We start from the raw sequence: 20054 nt of genomic DNA, 5'->3' as shown, positions 1-20054 counted from the left end.
CATAATTAGATTGCACCGGTAGCGGACATGGGCGAAACGTACCAATGTGCCGCCCCCAGCTACATTTTTGCCGCCCCCTAACATATTTCTAATGTCCTAAAAAAGAAAACAAAATAGGTCCGGCCTCCCCTGAGAGCAATATGTAGGCCAAATTTCAGTTATGACTATGTTTGACAGTGCTAAACAATGTACTGAAATACTTCGGATTTGGATAAAAGCAAAAATGCACACGTGCAGACAGTTATGCACGGCTAGACATTGAAAACCAATTAAAATGAAAAATATAAATTAAATCTAACTAAATAAAATAAAGAATGTTTTCCCTTTGTAAACTTAGAGATAATTTTCTCATTCTTTTAGTGTTTTAACACACTAAGGTAGCAATAAGTCGATACCGAGCTTGTTTACTTCTCACAAATTAGCTGATAAAGGAAACTAACTTACTTTAGGTATAACTATAAGGGAAACATCTCGACTTCTCACCAAAATGCAAAGGTGTTGATTTCCTGAGATTGAAGATACTGCAAGGGTACTTTTAGTAGACTTTTGAATTCTTCAAGACTCAATTTGTTCGCAGTGACATTTAATATTGTGTTAGTTTTATTTTCAATTTACAATGATTTAGATTATTCGATAATAGGACTTAAGAATAATGAACAATTTGAACAGACGTTTTTATATTTCTTTTTTCAGGTTGTTCTTTTATCTTTTTATATATTTACAATTTATTTTACAGTACTTATTATATATTTATTAGTACAGTCTTGCATAACGGTATGTAATAAGACTTTAACATTAAAATCCTGTTTACTCGTTTAGTACGTCTAGTTAAGTAGTGTATATTGTAGCTGTAGTTATATATATTGGGCGTTGGCCGGCAATTCGGTAGTGTGGCATAACACGGTTAACGCACGGTTAAAGCACAGTTATAAGGCACGGTTAAGGCACGGTTAAGGCACGGTTAAGGCACAAGGGTTACATAAGGCACGGTTCTTAAGGCACGGTTAACGCACGGTTAACGCACGGTTAACGCACGGTTAAGGCACGGTTAAGGCACAAACTGCCCAAAAGCAACCATTATGGTCGCTTAAGGCACGGTTAACACACGGACTAAGCTGTTGTCTTAAAGTCTTAATAAAGTATAAATAGTTTGTAACTTTTAGCTAAGGAGCTCAAAGTGTTTTTTAAAGCAATGTTAATTTCTGAGTCCTTTCAAGTTTTATATAAATTAGGTAGATGATAGATGAACCAAGATAATCACAAGAAATTAGCGCTTGTCATTTACCAGATCAACTGGTTGCATCGTAATGGAGGGTTTGTTAGCGAGGCCCACAGGTCGGGACGAATTAACTGGTTGCATCGTAATGGAGGATTTAGTAGCGAGGCCCACAGGTCGGGACGAATTAACTGGTTGCATCGTAATGGAGGATTTAGTAGCGAGGCCCACAGGTCGGGACGAATCAGGGACAAAAGGATTTCGCGGCATGTACGAAATCGCGAAATTTCCCATTCTCCGCTACAAATTTTATGTATAGTTTAATGTATAGCCTGTTAAATTTCGCGGTACCGCGAAATTTGGTCAAAATTACCGCGAAATCCTTTTGTCCCTGGGACGAATTAACTGGTTGCATCGTAATGGAGGGTTTGTTAGCGAGGCCTACAGGTCGGGACGAATTAACTGGTTGCATCGTAATGGAGGATTTAGTAGCGAGGCCTACAGGTCGGGACGAATTAACTGGTTGCATCGTAATGGAGGGTTTAGTAGCGAGGCCAACAGGTCGGGACGAATCAACTGGTTGCATCGTAATGGAGGGTTTGTTAGCGAGGCCAACAGGTCGGGACGAATTAACTGGTTTCATCGTAATGGAGGGTTTGTTAGCGAGGCCCACAGGTCGGGACGAATTAACTGGTTGCATCGTAATGGAGGATTTAGTAGCGAGGCCCACAGGTCGGGACGAATTAACTGGTTGCATTGTAATGGAGGGTTTGTTAGCGAGGCCAACAGGTCGGGACGAATTAACTGGTTGCACTGTAATGGAGGATTTGTTAGCGAGGCCCACAGGTCGGGACGAATGTCGTATTTTTCCCTGAAACAACACAACTTTATCATTTAATTAGTTTGTTTATTGTTAACTGTAACTTAAAGACACCAATGTAATTCCTGTACCAAGATGACTTCCTGGATGTGAAAGTACAAGGTGATATAGTTGGAGAAACCTGAATTAGGTTCAAGTAATTGCGGACTTAGTTTACTATGTGTTTACCGTGTTTAGTTGCCCATCATATTTTACAGCTGCTGAACAGTATATTTTCGAAACAGTGTATCGCTGAAACAAGCCAAAAATAAAAATAATGCCCTGTCTGGCTGTATCATGATCACCATATTGACGATAGTTTGCCACATTATCACCTTATTATTTATCTATTAGAATAGTTATGATAAGGCGGAGTTTCCGCAAAAAGCCTGCAACTAAATGCTTCTGCTGCGGAACAACCGTACATTAAACGTAGAATGGTGGTTGAATCAGTGGTGAAACGTACCTACCTTAGTTCGTATATTTATGGCGGGTAATATTGAGGCGGGTAAAAATTATGGCTGATTTTCCAAAAATTATTATGCCGTATCAAAACTCCAAAAATTTACTCTGCGGGTTTTATTATGGCGGGTAAAAATAAAAATATAGCAAGATTTCCGTAAAACCGCCAAATTGAACCCGTCATAATTAAACGAACTGATATGTTCTATATGTGCCAGGTGTGTATTATAATATGTACCTATGTGGTGAAATGTGCCGCTAGGCTCGACACTTTCTTTTCAAAAGTCGTCCACGAAATTTATAAATTTTCGGTTGAAATTCGGTAACTCGAAATCAAAACAAGATTTGTTGGATCGATTTTCAACCAAATAAAGTTAAGTTGTAACATGAAACTGGAACTGCAGTTGGGGAGTGGGAACTGGCCTCGCTGAACTGTAGATGACAGGAACATAATAATCCCCGAATAAATATTGTAAACGGTACCATGTCGACCTTATCTCTTTCTTCTGCTAATTCTACCCCCATTCTTTCCTTGAAACGTGGAAGTGGAAATTACTGAACCTCATTGAGTGCCAAACTAGTGATATTATTATTTACCCTCATCCAAAGTATCATTTACCAGCCTCATTGTTTTATTACGTACCTGGTTTTACATGCATGTCTTGGTTAAACCGCGTGTCTTGGTTCAGTACAAATTAAGAAATTTATGTTAAGTTTACTCCACAGCGGGTTCGGGACTCACGCCGTAGAGTCTTACGCCGTATAGTCAGGACCCCCTTCACAGCATGCAAAGATTCAGGTCTGACTTAAAATGGGTTTTGATTGGCTGTCAGGCGAATTTAATTTTTGTGCAGCAAAAGATAGGGTTGAGCTTCACGATCATTGTGGTGCAAAACCTAGAATTATGTTGTAATTACGTTGTAAAACGTTGCAATAAAAATAGATAGTTCTTCAGGATCCAGTTTATTTTATAGTTTGGGTCAACGTACCTGATATTTTAGATATTCCCGGGATCTAATCCCATTCGATTGTGTGCGTGGTTTCAGCGATCTTCCCTTATGATAATATTAATATAATACTGATCCACTTTTCATATAATATACTACGAACAGTAATGAGATAGAAAGGGAAATGTATTTATAAACTGTTATACTTGGACTGCACTAGTTGGATTGATCATGTTGATGACATTTTTATAAGTTGAATAATGAGCCAGACAATCCTCTATATGAAAGAATCCGATAAAACTATGAAAGTGTTAACATTTAACCAGGTTAAGGGCATGAAGTTATGGTAACGTAATGATCCAATAAGCACGTCGCGTATCACCAGTGAAGCTCGCGTTATAAACCTTAACAGCTTTAAGCAGTACATTTCTTAAATCTTGCTAGCTTCCGTTTCCCTCACACTTTTGACTTTTGTTGCCGTGTATTATATCTACCTATGTTATCTAGTCGCTCAGGTGACATATTCATTTAGCACCTGGAGAGTTCACTGCCGCTTCCATTAATTAGATGTCTCAACAGCTGCTTGTGCGGCTCAAAAGTGACCTAGGGCTTGAACACACCACTCTCTGGGCGGCATTAATTGTGGAGTTATAATTAGACGCAGATCATGGTTTGTCGTAACTAGGTTGGCAGTTGTGGTGTCTAATTTTGCCAAATGTTCTCGGTTTTCTCTTTTTAGCCCTTGTTTAGCTAGCTTTCGTGGTGAGATAATCCACAGTTCTCTATACAGCTTGTCATTATTTAATTTGCACTTTTTGTATCTTGTTTTCCTTCTAATCTTTTTCCAAATACGTTCTGATGACCTTTTAAAAAGTAACAAATACACAATTAGTCCTATATTGTCTTCCTGTTTAAAATACTTCCCTTTCCACTTTACTAGTTTACCCATGTAGTGTGCAGTAGGCGTATGTCTTACAGTGATGGGACTAGATCAGTTGCTTGAGCTCAGCGTTCAGTCTCAAAATGGGTGTGTCCAAACTGGCTCTAAAAATGATGTAGGTATCGCTGAAATAATCAGAATATGTTAAATTATCTTTAATCTATCAGCCCTTTTATGGACGGTCCTCATTTGAGTAATTTACTCTTTATTGCTCATACCTTAAGGGCCGTTCACAATTTGCGCATGTTGTCAAATCATTGGTACTCAACACTTACCAATATCTGATTACTTTTCGTTTATGATCCAATATAGTACATAGAAATAAAAATAATTCGGTCTTAAGAATTAATCAACACTTATAATAATTAATAAATAAAAGAATGATTAATATTACTATATAACAATACACTATCTAATGAGGCTAATCTTATCCATTATTATTGGGAGTATAATGCAATATTTTATTGCGGAATTATTTCAAACACCGCACTGGAATTTGTCATTAATTGTAGTGTCGCTGAGTGTTGCTGTTTAATCTGTTTACTTGTAGTTTAATTATAGGACTTAGTTATTCTTATGACTTAAGTGAGCTATTCATCGCATCTGTAGACCACCGTAACGGGATAACTTGCTTTTTTCAGGGTATTTTTCGTTCTTATAATACTCCCTAAGATCATCTAAAGCTTTTAAGGAAAACACGTCATACTTTTACAATCTAAGCGTTGAAATTTCGTTCGGTGCCACATCTCTTATCAACTTAACAGTTTAAATGCGGAAACGAAGTCGTGATCTACTAAGTGGTTGATCACCTCATCGTGAGCCTCTATAAAGAACAGTCCTCAACTAATGGGTTAAATGCTTTAAATTAACCAACCTCTAGTCCCCCAGTCTATCATAGTTCCCTTAGTCTCCCCTAGTACCCTTAGTCCCTGTAATAACACGGTACAGTCTGAATACCAGGGTGCACTAGGTAATGTTGTTTATGTTATGAATATAAGGTGATACGGTCCCGTACGGTCTATCTCTATTGCGTTTACCCGGGAAACTGATCGCTGACTTCTGAAACGCAAACGGAACGCAAATGATCTCTACTCATTGTCTGGCAAGTCCTCGCGGCAAGTTTAAAGACCCAACTAGCGGGATATCAATTATAAACAACTGTGTTATTAACACGGTGTGTTATGTCTCTTCTACCAGCAAGTCAGAAGACGATAACACATTTTATTAAAAAGCTTAAGTTACAAACAAACTAAGATATAATTGTAATGTTTTCAAGAAACCCCTCTCTAAGGGATAATGACGTGTTTCTTTATAATATTTGGTAAGCGTGAGCCCTCATGTTGTCCAGCCCGGATCAGCAGGTCCATGCCACACTCCACAGGGGTGTTGACCCCATCAACAGCTGCTTTAACGAATTACCGGACTTTTCCTAGCCGCTAAGCGGTATGTGTCCCGTGTGTTAATGAAGTACTAAAGGCTGGTTCGGTTGTAGAACTGCCAACTATTGGTGGGTAAATTCGTTACAATGTGGGAGATTGAATAAAGTAATCTCGTCAGAGAGGAGGTGATTAACCCGTCTCAGTGCCTCCTCCTCAGTGCCTACTCCTCACAGTTTGAGAATACCACCAGATGATGAGATCAAATAAGCAACAACAGTCCAGTGTTGAGCGTGATGTCACGTTCAGTAAACTGAAAGTATAACAGTGTGAGGAGTGTGAATATCTCAGCAAGAAATATCGTCCATTTTTAGATTTCTACAAAAGGAGATACGAGGATCAAGGAATCCATTCACTTCCAGAATTCTTAAAATTTCTTTTTGTTTAGCGTTCATACTTTTATCTTTTGATGGTACCGATTGCATATTTTTGTTGCACATTATCGATATAATAAGTCGTTCAGCATCCTGCAAAGAGAAATACTTCTTGTGCGAAGTAAACGACTCTGGACATGAAGTCTTTACTTCACAAGTCAAATCATGGAGCCATGCAGGAGAATAACCATGATAACCCCAATTACTCGCATTCTCCGAATGCTGGCGAAAATTTAACACCTTTATTAATGGCTGCAACAAACACGTTTTGTGGGGTTGGTTATAATTCTTACTTTTAATTTTTTAATCGAATTGGTAGCGAATATTTGTCGCTTTGCCCTTATCAGAGGGTCTTTAATTTTTTAGATAAAACTTATTTCGGTTTCCTAACATTGTAAGATTGACGTGATGGCGAGCAAAGTTGGTTATTCGCCCTTATTTGACAAGGGGACTGAGGTAAAATTAAGTAACGGGAAAGTAATATATCTATAGTGGAGGGCAGTATCCCGACCTAGTCCGCGGACTGGTCCGTGCAACTGTCCGCGGACTAGTCCGTGCAACTGTCCGCGGACTACTTGTGAAACTAGTGGGGAGATGAATGATATTTATCTGACACAGACAGCGTGTGATCTCTTCAGATCTATTAATATAACCTTATTCGCTCAGATCTACTTTATAGTTTATAATTTAATGTGGTATACTGCTTTTTATCTTTTAAATTTTTATCGTTCAAACCTTAATTATCAAGCTAAAGCATTTTATTAGTAGTAAATTATTAATGATAGGGTATTTTAGATTACAGAGTAAAGAATTCTGAAAATTGAACACAAACATTACTCCACCACTTGCTATTTATCGGCTAATTGATACGCATAAACGATACACTTACATCTCCGATCCTGGTTTTTGCGCTAGCAAAACAATTTAAAAATCCTAACTGATGAGCAACAATAGGATAATAATTGTACTAAAAATGTGAGAATGTATATTTGCAGGAGGCTATGACGTATGACACGTGCAGAAATTAATCTATATCTAGCTTGTTTAACTTAATCCGTATCATTAGAATTTGTAGATAAGAGCTATCCTGTAATTGATTTGACTGTATTGTTAAAACTACAATTTAATCAATTAATTAAAGCAATTGATTTATAATTAAAGCAATTAAAGAAAAACGTTATCTAAATTGGGTCAATCACGATAAGATAAATAGTGTAAGAGTAAATAACACAGACTAATGGTCTAAACGAAGTTTTTAGTTTTGTTAAGTTGTGACCTTCTAGAAGGTCCTATTGGTGTTGACTCTATTGATATAGATCAAGTGATCTGTAGTATACGTCGTGATGCTATCACCCACCAGAGCAGGACCTTTTGGAATAAGTCCTAGCAAGATATTTCAAGGGATTGAAATGAGTTTAAAGCTTTTAAAGGGCAATTCCACGGTAAGGTTTCACTTGGTGAAAATGAAAAGATAGGCACCTAATTTTGGTTAAAATATGTTCTGGTGACCTTACAGGTCACCAGAGCAAGACCTTTTGAAATAAGTCCTATCAAGATATTTCAAGGGTTTGAAATAATAAGTGACACTTTAAAGTGTCACTATTATCGTGACTCACGGTATTGCAGTACTTTATCCAGGGCTAGGAACAAATCAGTGGGAGCTAATTTTGAAGGACTATCCGTTCACTTCAGAATTCAAATACTGCACCGCTTAAAATTTATATCGCATTAATAAAAAATTCAAAACCATATTTAGCATCCCAATTGAACCCCAATTTTCTGGGGGCTCTCCAGTAATTTTTAACGTTTTTAGTGAACAATTAAACCAACTGAAAGACATAAATAACAAATAACAAATAACAAATAACTAATAACCATATTTTTATCTGAAAATAAAACGCTTCTCTTTCAGTTCTCATACACAGCATTTGAGCAATGGATAAAGAAGGAGATAAAAGTGCGGGAATGCTGCGTCTTCATAAAGAAGATGGACGGGGAACTGGAACCAATGTAAGGGTGTTTCTACTTGTTATTTTGTTATCTTGATATTTTAGGGAGAGGTTTCGGTACATCCTGACAATGATCTACTACTTAATTTCTTCAGAAGGTTTGGAAATCATGTCATCATTCTGCTTGTAGGGTATGCTGCTGAAGTAATGATGATCACACTACTTACCGTCCTCAGTAATCTATAAACTGTTCCCAGTAATCTATTTTCAAACCGTCCCCAGTAATCTATTTTCAAAACCGTCACCAGCAATCAATTTTCAACCCGTCCCCAGTAATCTATTTTCAAAACCGTCCCCAGCAATCAATTTTCAACCCGTCCCCAGTAATCTATTTTCAAAACCGTCCCCAGTAATCTATTTTAAAACCGTCCCCAGCAATCTATTTTCAAAACCGTTCCCAGTAATCTATTTTCAAACCGTCCCCAGTAATCTATAAACCGTCCCCAGTAATCTATAAACCGTCCCAGTGATCTATTTTCAAAACGGTCCCCCGCAATCTATTTTCAAACCGTCCCCAGTAATTTATTTTCAAAACCGTCTCCAGTAATCTATAAACCGTCTCCAGTAATCTATTTGCAAACCGCCCCAGCAATCTGTTTTCAAACAGTCCCCAGTAATCTATAAACCGTCCACAGTGATTTATTTTCAAACCGTCCCCAGTAATCTATTTGCAAACCGTCCCCAGCAACCTATTTTCAAAACCGTCCTCAGTAATATATTGTCAAACAGTCCCCAGTAATCTATAAACCGTCCCCAGCAATCTATTTTCAAACCGTCCCCAGTAACCTATTTTCAAAACCGTCCCCAGTAATCTATTTTCAAAACCGTCCCCAGTAATCTATTTTCAAAAACCGTTTGAAATAATTGCTGAAATCCGCTGGAGGCATTGTACGATTGAAACTGTCAAGACCCACTTTACCCTCTTTTGTACAATTGTAGATTGTTACAGCATACAGCTCACACTGAGGTAGAACCCACTTTACCCTCAACTTGGTATACTGGCCTTGTTGCATCTGATCGTGTAGACTCCTGATACTCGGATCGAACCATGGTCGTCAACTTGGAAATAGTACAGAGTAGCCGTTAATAATAAATATTAAAGTGTCATTTTTGTGCTACAAGAACCTTAAAACATCTGTATAGTAGAAGTACGCCCGGGCTCTTTGCACAACACAAATTCTTTCATGTTTCTCTTTGCCTACAAAAGCCGTCTCATTGTAACACATAGACTGCTACAGTTACATGGCTTCATTTCTGTTGTGCAATAGAATTACTAAACGAGGTTTTCATTTTGTTGCAACGTGCTGAATGAGAATCAAAGAACATGTGATTCATGTTTAATCCCAGGAAGCTGTGTCAGGCTTCACAAATTTCATCACTTTATGGATAGTGCCGGGTTTTAAGAAGTGTTGAATGTTGCGGTTCAGTGGCAGAGCACCAAATATCATCACTTTCAAAAGCCGTCCACATACAACACCTTATTAAGTTATTATAAAACAGGCTCACATACAACACCTTATTAAGTTATTATAAAACAGGCTCACATACAACACCTTATTAAGTTATTATAAAACAGGCTCACATACAACACCTTATTAAGTTATTATAAAACAGGCTCACGTTTCACACTGAGTATATTTGTGGTTTTCTGAAGTGTGCATGCTTGTGCCCTTTAAGGCTTTAATATAACCACAATATACTGCTATGAGTCATAAATCTCGCAAGGCCGCGAGCGTAAGTGTTTATTATATAAAAGTAGTGTTAAGTAAGAACTACTATAAGTCATACTTATTACTTACTGGGAGAGAGACAGTCTCAACCTGTTTCTCCTGGTAAACGACGCTGAGTCTCAACCTGTTTCTTCTGGTAAACGACGCTGAAAGTCAATTTGTTTCCAGTAAGCTAGTTAGCATAGTCTGTATCTTGTGTAGTAATATCCAGGTACCAGCTAGAATAAGACAGGGAGTTCGGTTTAATTGGTTCGGGGGTAAAGTCTTCAAACCAATACCATAATTTAATTTACAGTTGACGCACTGGGTACCACATGATTGATAACAGAAGGGGCTAAAATACAATATTTTGTGGTTAACACATGATTATAAAATGATTTTCATCGTGTTTCTAAATGGGAATGATTTGTTCCAGGGATGAAACAGTTTTGTAAAGATAAAAGCTAACAATCTCTGCCACTCAGCTGCCACTGTGGTAACGTGAGGTCTGCGCACAGCGAGGGTATCCAAATACACGGCGAGACGGAGAAGTGGGATAAAACCACTCACACAACCCTGACCGAGTGCTCTGCTTACGGCAAGATCAACTTTCTAGATGAGGACACTACTATACAGCCGGAGGTGAGCTCTTTTTTTAGAGGTGCTTTTGTTGGGATTTAAATTTTGTGGCACTGTCCGAGCAGAAGCTCGGAACAAATTCTGGTAATATCCAAGAAGCCCAACACAGCTTCTGTTACTATCTAAGAAACCCAAAACAGCTATATATCAACTCATAACACATTTCGTGCTGAAAGATTTAGACTCTTAAATAATTAAATAGGTATTTTATTTTAGAGTTATTTATTTAGAGTTATTTCAGTATATCCGGGTAGCCAGCGACTACGGTGACAGAAAGAATATACAAAGGATGGAAAAGCTTCTTAGAGAGTTCTGGGGGTGTAAGCAGCCAGGTAGGCCGGGAATTTAAAGTGTTCTGGGGGTGTAAGCAGCCAGGTAAGCCGGAAATTTAGAGAGTTCTGGGGTTGTAAGCAGCCAGGTAGGCCGGGAATTTAAAGTGTTCTGGGGGTGTAAGCAGCCAGGTAGGCCGGGAATTTAGAGAGTTCTGGGGTTGTAAGCAGCCAGGTAGGCCGGGAATTTAAAGTGTTCTGGAGGTGTAAGCAGCCAGGTAAGCCGGAAATTTAGAGAGTTCTGGGGGTGTAAGCAGCCAGGTAGGCCGGGAATTTGAAGAGTTCTGGGGGTGTAAAAGTGTAAGCAGCCAGGTAGGGCGGGAATTTAAAGTAATATATTTGGATAACAACATAGTTACAGAGCAGCCAGGCGGGCGACCTTTTTATATTCTTGCACACAAGATAATCTAATTAACTTTTAAGATGGATCTGTTAAATCTAGATAAAACTTATATCTGCAAGCTAAATGCAAAACTGCAGTAAACTTGGCAGTTGGCAGATTCCACTTTTGGTGGGAGTTAGAGCATAACAACTCCACCCTGGACGAAAACAAGTTCAAAATTGATGTAACCGCTCTTCCCACAGGATTGTTGGTATCAGTGATAGGAGGTAACACTTCTTCCCACAGGATTGTTGGTATCAGTGATAGGAGGTAACACTTCTTCCCACAGGATTGTTGATATCAGTGATAGGAGGAAACAAGAGTTTCCACGCCCCTCATGATGTGTGCTTACACTTCCAACACGGGCTCCTCAATGCTGCTAAGTCTACTAATGGTTGGATTATCACCAGTGGACAGGACGAGGTATGAACCAGGCTAATATCAGTGGCAGTTTTTATTTTACTTTGTAGTAAGCAGCAAGTTTACGTAATTTTTAATACTTTCAACACTACTTATATTATATAACAAATAATTTGAGCCTGAAGATGGCGTTGACGCCGAAAATTTGCCTACATTCCTAACTTCCTGTTTCATTTGTCCTTGTCTCTTCCAACCGGATATTATTCAACTATCAGTTTACGTAATGTTGCAACGATTATATTTTAGACTTTATTGAACATTATTCAAATAGTTATCCAACTCAGGAATCAAAGTCGTTATTAGTGTTCATTGGAATAGTGTACAGATTCTCCTCAATAAGAATCTGTATCTAGCAGGAGCTTTCAAAATACATGCGTAAATCGTCTTCAGCTATAACAATGTATAACAATGTATAACAATAGAACAATGTATAACAATGTATAACAATGTATAACAATGTATAACAATGTATAACAATGTATAACAATGTATAACAATGTATAACAATGTATAACAATGTATAACAATGTATTAACAACAGGGAGTCACGAAGTTGGTGGGAGACATCATTGGAAGATCTATCCTAACATCCAAGATATACACCATTGGAGTTGCAAACTGGGGTAAAACATGGAACAAAGAGATGCTTCTACGGAAAAACAACAGGGTTTTTACTTTCAGTTGAATAACAACATTATATTTGAATTCCATTGTTTCATAAGCAGGTTACTTCTTTTTCCATTTCTTAATCTCACTAATGTAGGCCTAGATCAACACCGATCTAGTGCTGCTCAGTGCAGATTTTACAAAGGATATTATATTTATAAGATCTGGTGAGGCTCTGGACCGTATTTGTTCTGACACTGGACAGATATTCCAGGTTTTAACCGGCCAATGCTCGAACCTAATTTGTTAATCGCTGTGCACTTCCCCACCAGTGTCTGTAGTTCTCCGGTAACTGCTAGTAACTAACTAACTAACTAACTAACTAATGAACTAGCTAACTATATCTCGCCTCCAGTTTAACGAGTCCATCACTGACTACACCACTTCTATCCCTGAACTTGGCAGCGCCTCCTTGGAGCCCAATCACAGTCACTTCTTCCTCGTTGATGACGGTATTTAGCTGCTATAATTCAATTCTTTTTTTTTGTTGTATTCTCAGGGAGCAAACTCGCCACAGGGGTCCAGGATCATGGTATATATTACTGGAGTTTTAGGCAAGGTATTAGACGCTAACTCCCTGTTAGTTAATCGTAGCAGTCACGTGACTTTTACTTAGCTCCCTGCTACTTGTTAATCGAATAGTTCATTACAGTACACACCAAAGTAACTTATTATTGCGTAGAGATCGGGTAAATGATCTAGTATCCATACCCTTTTAAAATTTAAATAAAATCTTTAAAAATGTTCTTTAATCTAAAATAAATATTAACTTTATCCACAGGAACAACTCAAGCAAGTGGAGTAGAGATAAAGTTCCGAGGAGAGCTGGAGTTCCTGATAACTAAGATGTATGAGAAGGACGGGGTCCCTCTTCCTATGATATGTATCATGCTAGAGGGGGGCTCTCAGAGTATTGAGATGGCGCTTAATTCTCTGAGGATGGGCCAGCCTCTCGTCGTTATTAAAGGTGGGTATATTACTTGCTTATATTACATATTACTTAATTATATAACATGTTACTTCGTATATTACATATTACTTATTAATATAACATGTTACTTACTAATATAACATATTACTTGATTATATAACATGTTACTTACTTATATTACATGTTACTTACTTATATTACATATTACCAACTTATATAACATATTACCAACTTATATTAAATATTACTTACTTGTATAACATATTACTTACTTTTATAAAATGTTACTTACTTATATAAAATATTTAATTATGTTACTTACTTATATAAAATATTTAATTACTTACTTTTGAGGAAGAATCCTCAACATCAGATGGCCTACTGGGGTTATTTCTAATGAGGCACTCTATGCTCGTTGTTATGTCACTCCCTTGTCTGTGAGAGTCTCTAAGTTTCGATGGAGAATGTTAGGACATATCTTAAGAGGACAGGAAGACTCACCAGCATACACCTCTATGTTATTTGCTATAAATTCTGATATTTTTATGGAAGGGAGACGGGGTAGACCATGTTTAAACTTATTAGATGTTATTAGAAAAGACTTGACTAGTAGAAATCTTGATATTAGACTTAAGAATTTGACTGATTTCGAAGACCTTAGATTTTTAGCTTTAGATAGGGAGGAGTGGAAGAAGTTAGAAGATGGTTGATGTTTTTGTTTTCTTTTTTATGCGTTTCGATATCTATAAGGTGCCTAGGATGCTCTTTTAAAGAGATATTTCGTACTTTGAAAGATTTACTACTACTACTTTTATACATTTTATGATTATGGGACGTTTTAGGCCCCACAAACATTAACCGTAAGTAGGTGTTGTGAAACTAGTTAATTGTATCTCAGGAAGTGGTAGAGCTGCTGATATCGTGTGTACAGCTTGTGAAATGACTTCCTTTAAAGAGGACTTCATCGACGGGTATGTTATGATGATATCTTATTTTTATTTACTGTGTTTCAATGATTCATCGATCTTATTATTTCATTTTTTAAATCTATCTTATTACGGCACATCACTTATTTAATTACCGGACAATTGACAATTCTTTGCATGTATATGATTGATATTATAATTGATCATTGATATATAATTGATTATTTTTACGAGTTTATATATTGTATCGTAACCAACCACTGCGCACTGTCTAAACCAATTCACACTGGCCACTTCACACTATCCCTAAACGAATATATTGTTCTATTGTTATTGAAAATAACAATCATAAAATATTCGTTTGGCGAATAATATTATACATAGTATTAAACTCAATCACGTACATACAATATAGAGTATGGCTTCATCGATATTATCGATGCCTTAATTGATGAGATGGAGATTTTTACCTGTTAAAAATTGATGAAAAAAATGGGCGTGGCAGGTGGCGGTGTTTCCCGTTAGAGTTGAAGCTTCAAACTTTTTTTTGTAGTTATTTGGCCTTAGGAACTACAGATAAGCCTACCTTACTCGGGAATATTATAGCGGGTTTATTTGTGACTGGGAAAATTAATGACCGGGAAAAATATGGCGGACTTTCCCAAAACCCGCCAAATTATCCCGGTCATGTATTTACCGGTGGCCGACCTTTCAAGTTTTTTTTCAGAGGTCAACAAATTTTCAACCGAAATTTCTGTTTTTGTTACTTGTTAAAGAAGTTATTTAAATTTACAGTTATTGATATTACTCAGAAATATAAAAAAATACACGTCTATTTAAAGGAAAATAAATCTAAGCAATAATAAGTCAAATCTTCATTAAAGCGTATTCTCATTCTCATTATCGCTAATGTCCCCTCCATTATCATTATTGATATCCCCCTGCTGCTGACCGTCAAATTCGAAGTTGTATTGTTGTCTTAACAAGACTTTCATTTTGTCCGCTAATGGGGCTACTGCTCTGAAGGTCTGCCGGAGCTTAATTTCCTGCCCACCGCTTGGTATTGGGGAACGTATTGGCTTTGCATCTTCAACTGCTCCAGTAATCAATCCACCGTGGACCATGAATTCACTGATTCATGGGCAAGAAAAGTGATAATCACGGTCCACCCTGAAATCTGATTTCTATAACCAAATTGTGATTTTTTAAACGAAATTATGGTAGCAACCGCCAATAAAGTTACATCCCTCCATCCACTGCTTCAAAAGTCTTCTCTAGCACATATAAGACTTCAGGTAAAATATGATGATCACCACCCCCTTGGAACCCCATAATCTGAGTCGGCGGGTTTTTTTATGACTGGTAAAATTTTTGACCGGGAAAAATATGGCGGAATCTTCCAAAACCCACCACTTTATCCCGGTTATAATATTCCCGAGTAAGGTATAAGAAATTTAATTTGATAAATTTTTTTTAATGAACCGGGCTAATCGATGAGTACTAAAAACAATGTCTTCAATCACCGAGCTACAAAAAGCACGAACCACTGACCCATGACCCATATACACTTCAGAGAGTTTGTAGTGAGGGGTGTGATAAACGAGGAAGGAAAGAGGGATATCAGTGACATGTTGGAGGCGTGCTTTAGTAAGTTTACTGAGAACTCCATGATTGAGAAGCTGCTGAAGAGTGTGGTGGAAATCGCTTCCTTCAAGAAACAGGTTAAATTTTTATAACGGGACAATATTTAGATCGTGTGAAAATCTGAGATACAATTTCAATAAAAATTTGAATCATGGAAAATTTGTAGTCAAGTTATTCGAGCTTTTCATTTAAGACAAGCATTATACCCATGCAGCCGGCATGCTCCACAGTGGCGTAACGTAAGGCCCCGCAGACCCCGCTATGCGGGGGGGGGGCGCCGTGAGAGGGGGGCGCCAAAATTCTGCCGCCCCCTCATAATTTGGCGCCCCCTAGAAATATGGCGCCCCTGGTAATAAAATACTTGGTATATAAGGTGCAAAAGTTGTTAAATATCGTGCTACTGTTCTAAGATTTGTAAAATTCTAAAATTAAATATAGTGCAAAGCAAGCAGCCAGCGCGCGCAAAAAACACGTGGTAAGTGATAACGATATTGCAATTGTTATACAAACGTGGTACACAAAATTCGCGCGTGAGAATGTTTTGATTTTCTGGCAATTTTATATATCAATGTTTACTTTTAACTTAGATCCCAATTTAATCGGCAGCCACCTATTGTAGTATTATGATACTTCACAAATAAAACACCAACATCTAACAGGTAGCAATAACAAATAAAAATATGGAAATAAAAAACAAATTACATTTTTCGATAATACATAATATTTACATTACCGTACAGTTCATATTCCAAGCAACTCTCTTAGGTTTGGAAAAAGCATCAAATTTGGCCAGCTCTTTCTTGTCAAGTTGTCTTGCTGTTAAGTTCTCGATTGAGATGATGGCTAAACTGTAAACTGCTTAATCTATCGTAAATCGTTTAGTTACCCATTGTGCTTCGGAGTTTTTAAATAGCTTCAGTTTGCTAAAGGATTTTTCAGTACTGGCTTTTTTTTTATGAAAATCTTTTCAAAATTTACAGAACAGCAATAAATCGATCAGAAAATAAAACTGGTAAAAACATGCTTCCGTCTGTAAATAATGACGGGACACCAAAACACGATGAATGCATGACAAGTCACGCTCGCAAAAGATGGGCCCTTCAAGCAAGAATGAAATGTGATCTGTGATACTCAATATAACAAAATTAAAAGCAAATCATGAATTGTAAGCTGTGGTCAAAATATATGATAAATCGAGAGGCACACTCGTAAATGCACAGACAAAACATTTCACACGATACAAAATCTTCAAGTTCATTTATCAGCCTTCACTATTTCACCCTTCCGTATGAAATAGCTTCCAGACGGGTCGTCTGATCGCTTCTTCTTTAGTTCGGTAACGAGTTTCTGACGGCTGATACGTTCTTCGGGAGTTCTATTTGGTGAAATATAGACTGTCTTAAGACCTACTGTAACCGAGATAGTGAGATAAAGTGCCAGTGCTGTTACTACCTCTGAGTACAGTGTTGCCAGTTGCTGGGTCGCTGGGGCCTGTACAGTTATTCAGATTGGCACCAAAATCAACTTGAAGGCTGACAAGCTACGTAGCGAAAGATTTAATTCTTCAGTCAGGTCGTGCTTGTGGAGCTGGCTCAGTTGTTTTGCAGCTTTCGTCAGCGTACAATTGACTCCACATTTTGCTTAGTATGTACTATGTACATGACATCTTCCAACCGTAACGAAACCTGATTTGGGAAATTTGATGTTAATTTACAAATAAATCTGTAAACCACTTCCTTCTACAAATTTCACCACATGGCATAATACCTAACATAACTCCACAGATGCCACAATATTAAAGCTATTTACATGATTCAAAATAAACCTTAATACTTACTTCAATGTTTTCAGTCACATCCCAACTCTGCATATACATTGAGCAACCACACTCCACACATATCGGCATTCGGCATGTAGTTCATATAAACACATGCTATATCCGGGAATTTCATTAATGTAAAGGTTTGTTCATTAATACATTTTTTTTAACGTACGGAAACAATTCCTACAAAAATAGGTCACTCTTTGTAGTTACTAGTTGTGACACCATACAACAGCCATTTCAAATCATTACTACTTCTGGCAGCAAAACAAAGTCGGCTACAACTGCAAGTTCTAACAAATAACAATAATCATTTGAACAACTACCAATAAATAGAAAAGTATACATTTAAATGTTTAACATCATCATCTGGTAACAACCATACTACCATAAAAACTCGCTAACAGCATTAGATAATGGACAATCAGTACAGTGAGTACAGCTCACACACGCACTTTTCAATTGTATAATATATAAGGTCACCATCACAAACACTGTGCAACGATATTGTACCTTACCTTCAATTAGTTAAACAGCAGTTTAATGATATTTATTACCAGTCCCGACCAAATTCATTACTCAGAACATCGAGAACCCTGATTCCATCAAGTCCCTGGGTAACAGTACAATAGAGCATGTGGAAGACCGAAGACTTCATCTATCTGGGATCCAGAATCAGAGATAGTGAGAGTGATATCAGGGTTGGGAAATCAAGAGCATGGGGAGCATGCCACACACGCAGAAAAAAAGGTATAAGCTTAGGAAGTCTATCAAGATCAGAGTGTTTACAGCACTTGTCGAGTGTGTGTTTTTGTACGGTTCCGAGGCTTTGACGAAAAGGCTGGAGAAGATGGTTGATGGTTGTTATTCGCGAATGTTATGAATGGCCCTTAACTTCAATCAATATCGAGACCATGTCAGCAACCACAGCCTGTACAGTGAACTTCTCAAAGTCAGCTCAAAGATCACCCAACGAAGGCCCAGACTTGCAGGTCATGCTCAATTCAGAACAACTATAGAATTTCCAAGACCCTATTATTCTCTGGCCATATATTACAGCACGATCGATTGTTAGATGGCTAAACAACCAACTTTAATCCATACAATTCTAAAACTCTGAGCTAGCACTTTAATCTACAAATACACTTTTTATATTACTCATTGTCGCCACAGGTTGACCGTTGATCATGGACACTAACAGCTTAATTTGAGATAAATGACTTATGAGTTTCTCTAAAGTTAACTGTAAAGTTGTGTAGTCCAGTCATTGATGGACATTTATGGAAATGAACCTGCAAATGTTTAAATACTCACGGTAACAGTCTCCCAGCTCCCTGCTTGTGTAATTAAGCAATGAAAACAATCCAAAATTATCACATATGACATAAGTTGTAATAGCAGAAACTTTCTAACCGTACATTCATCCGCCACTGTTCAAGAACCTATATCACTGTTTAAAATCATGACGTGAGCACTGTACATCCAATCAGCTATTCCTTTAGTTAGGATGATAGCCAAAACTATAAGGATTTTAGAGAACTAGGGTAATAGTCATAATTCTAAAATTTGAGTGACTGTGTTAGTCAGCTGTGTATGCCATGCAGGGAGACTGTACCGATTATTTTTCCCCAGTCCATGAAACTCTAACGAATTTAGAAAGTATCTAGATAAGTAGGAGTTTGTTCAATTCCGAGAGCAATTATATTTATATCATAGCGAAATTTCCAACTATAATCCGCATGTGTCAGCCAGTACAGGAGACAAGAAGTCTGGCTACTTTACGACCGTTCCTCTGGGACCATTAGTAGAAGTAGCTTCTATCAGAACAGTGCCGTGGGAACAGAATTCCCGCCAAAATACCCGGTCTACCAAATAGTAATATTGATTGGAGACTGGAGTGTACGGTGTGCGGTGTGTTTTGAATTAGACTTACGGCTTACCTAGTTGTTATCCTAATTGAATTATCATCGCTACATAACATAAATAAACTACTGGTAAGTTTAAATACCAAGTGCAAACGTGTTCAGTCAATCGACCCACTGAACAATGAGTTCTACAAAATTAACTTATCTCCACCGAATCAGTTCCTCGTAATAAAGACTGAGCTAAAAGTAGAAACTGCTAAAACAACTCAGTAGTAAAAATTGATTGTACACCTTCCAGACTCCCAATGCAGTTCTACATTAACATATTCGACCAGCTGTGAGGATATTCATAATAACATACATTCGCATAATGTTAAATGTTCGCGTAAACTTAGTACGGCATATTTGATATTTTACCCCATGGCCCATTGATGATTACAATTTACATGAACAACCGGTAACCTTAATATAATATACA

General features: G+C 37.5%; 1 protein-coding gene across 12 annotated transcripts in view; it reads left to right on the top strand.

Annotated features, from left to right (window-relative positions):
- The window catches only part of LOC134825021 (transient receptor potential cation channel subfamily M member 7-like), a 74747-nt gene that overhangs the window by 37330 nt on the left and 17363 nt on the right, over window positions 1-20054 (top strand). For 4 of the 12 annotated variants that reach the window (XM_063837082.1, XM_063837076.1, XM_063837079.1 and 1 more), the window contains exons 1-10: window positions 7471-7676; window positions 8147-8244; window positions 10438-10594; window positions 10833-10923; window positions 11592-11725; window positions 12264-12389; window positions 12744-12840; window positions 13170-13355; window positions 14218-14290; window positions 15819-15966. In XM_063837082.1, coding sequence (XP_063693152.1) covers window positions 7578-7676; window positions 8147-8244; window positions 10438-10594; window positions 10833-10923; window positions 11592-11725; window positions 12264-12389; window positions 12744-12840; window positions 13170-13355; window positions 14218-14290; window positions 15819-15966 — 1209 coding nt within the window. In that variant the 5' untranslated portion in view covers window positions 7471-7577. Of the gene's footprint in view, window positions 1-4414; window positions 4540-7466; window positions 7677-8146; window positions 8245-10437; window positions 10595-10832; window positions 10924-11591; window positions 11726-12263; window positions 12390-12743; window positions 12841-13169; window positions 13356-14217; window positions 14291-15818; window positions 15967-20054 lie in introns of those variants that run through there. The other 8 variants (XM_063837085.1, XM_063837078.1, XM_063837080.1 and 5 more) reach the window with 5 other exon arrangements.

The sequence above is a fragment of the Bolinopsis microptera genome, chromosome 13 (genome assembly GCF_026151205.1).
Source record: "Bolinopsis microptera isolate Bmic1 chromosome 13, MBARI_Bmic_1.0, whole genome shotgun sequence".
Lineage (NCBI taxonomy): Eukaryota > Metazoa > Ctenophora > Tentaculata > Lobata > Bolinopsidae > Bolinopsis > Bolinopsis microptera.
Note: the sequence above shows the minus strand (reverse complement) of the source record. Positions and strands in the feature narration are given on the sequence as shown.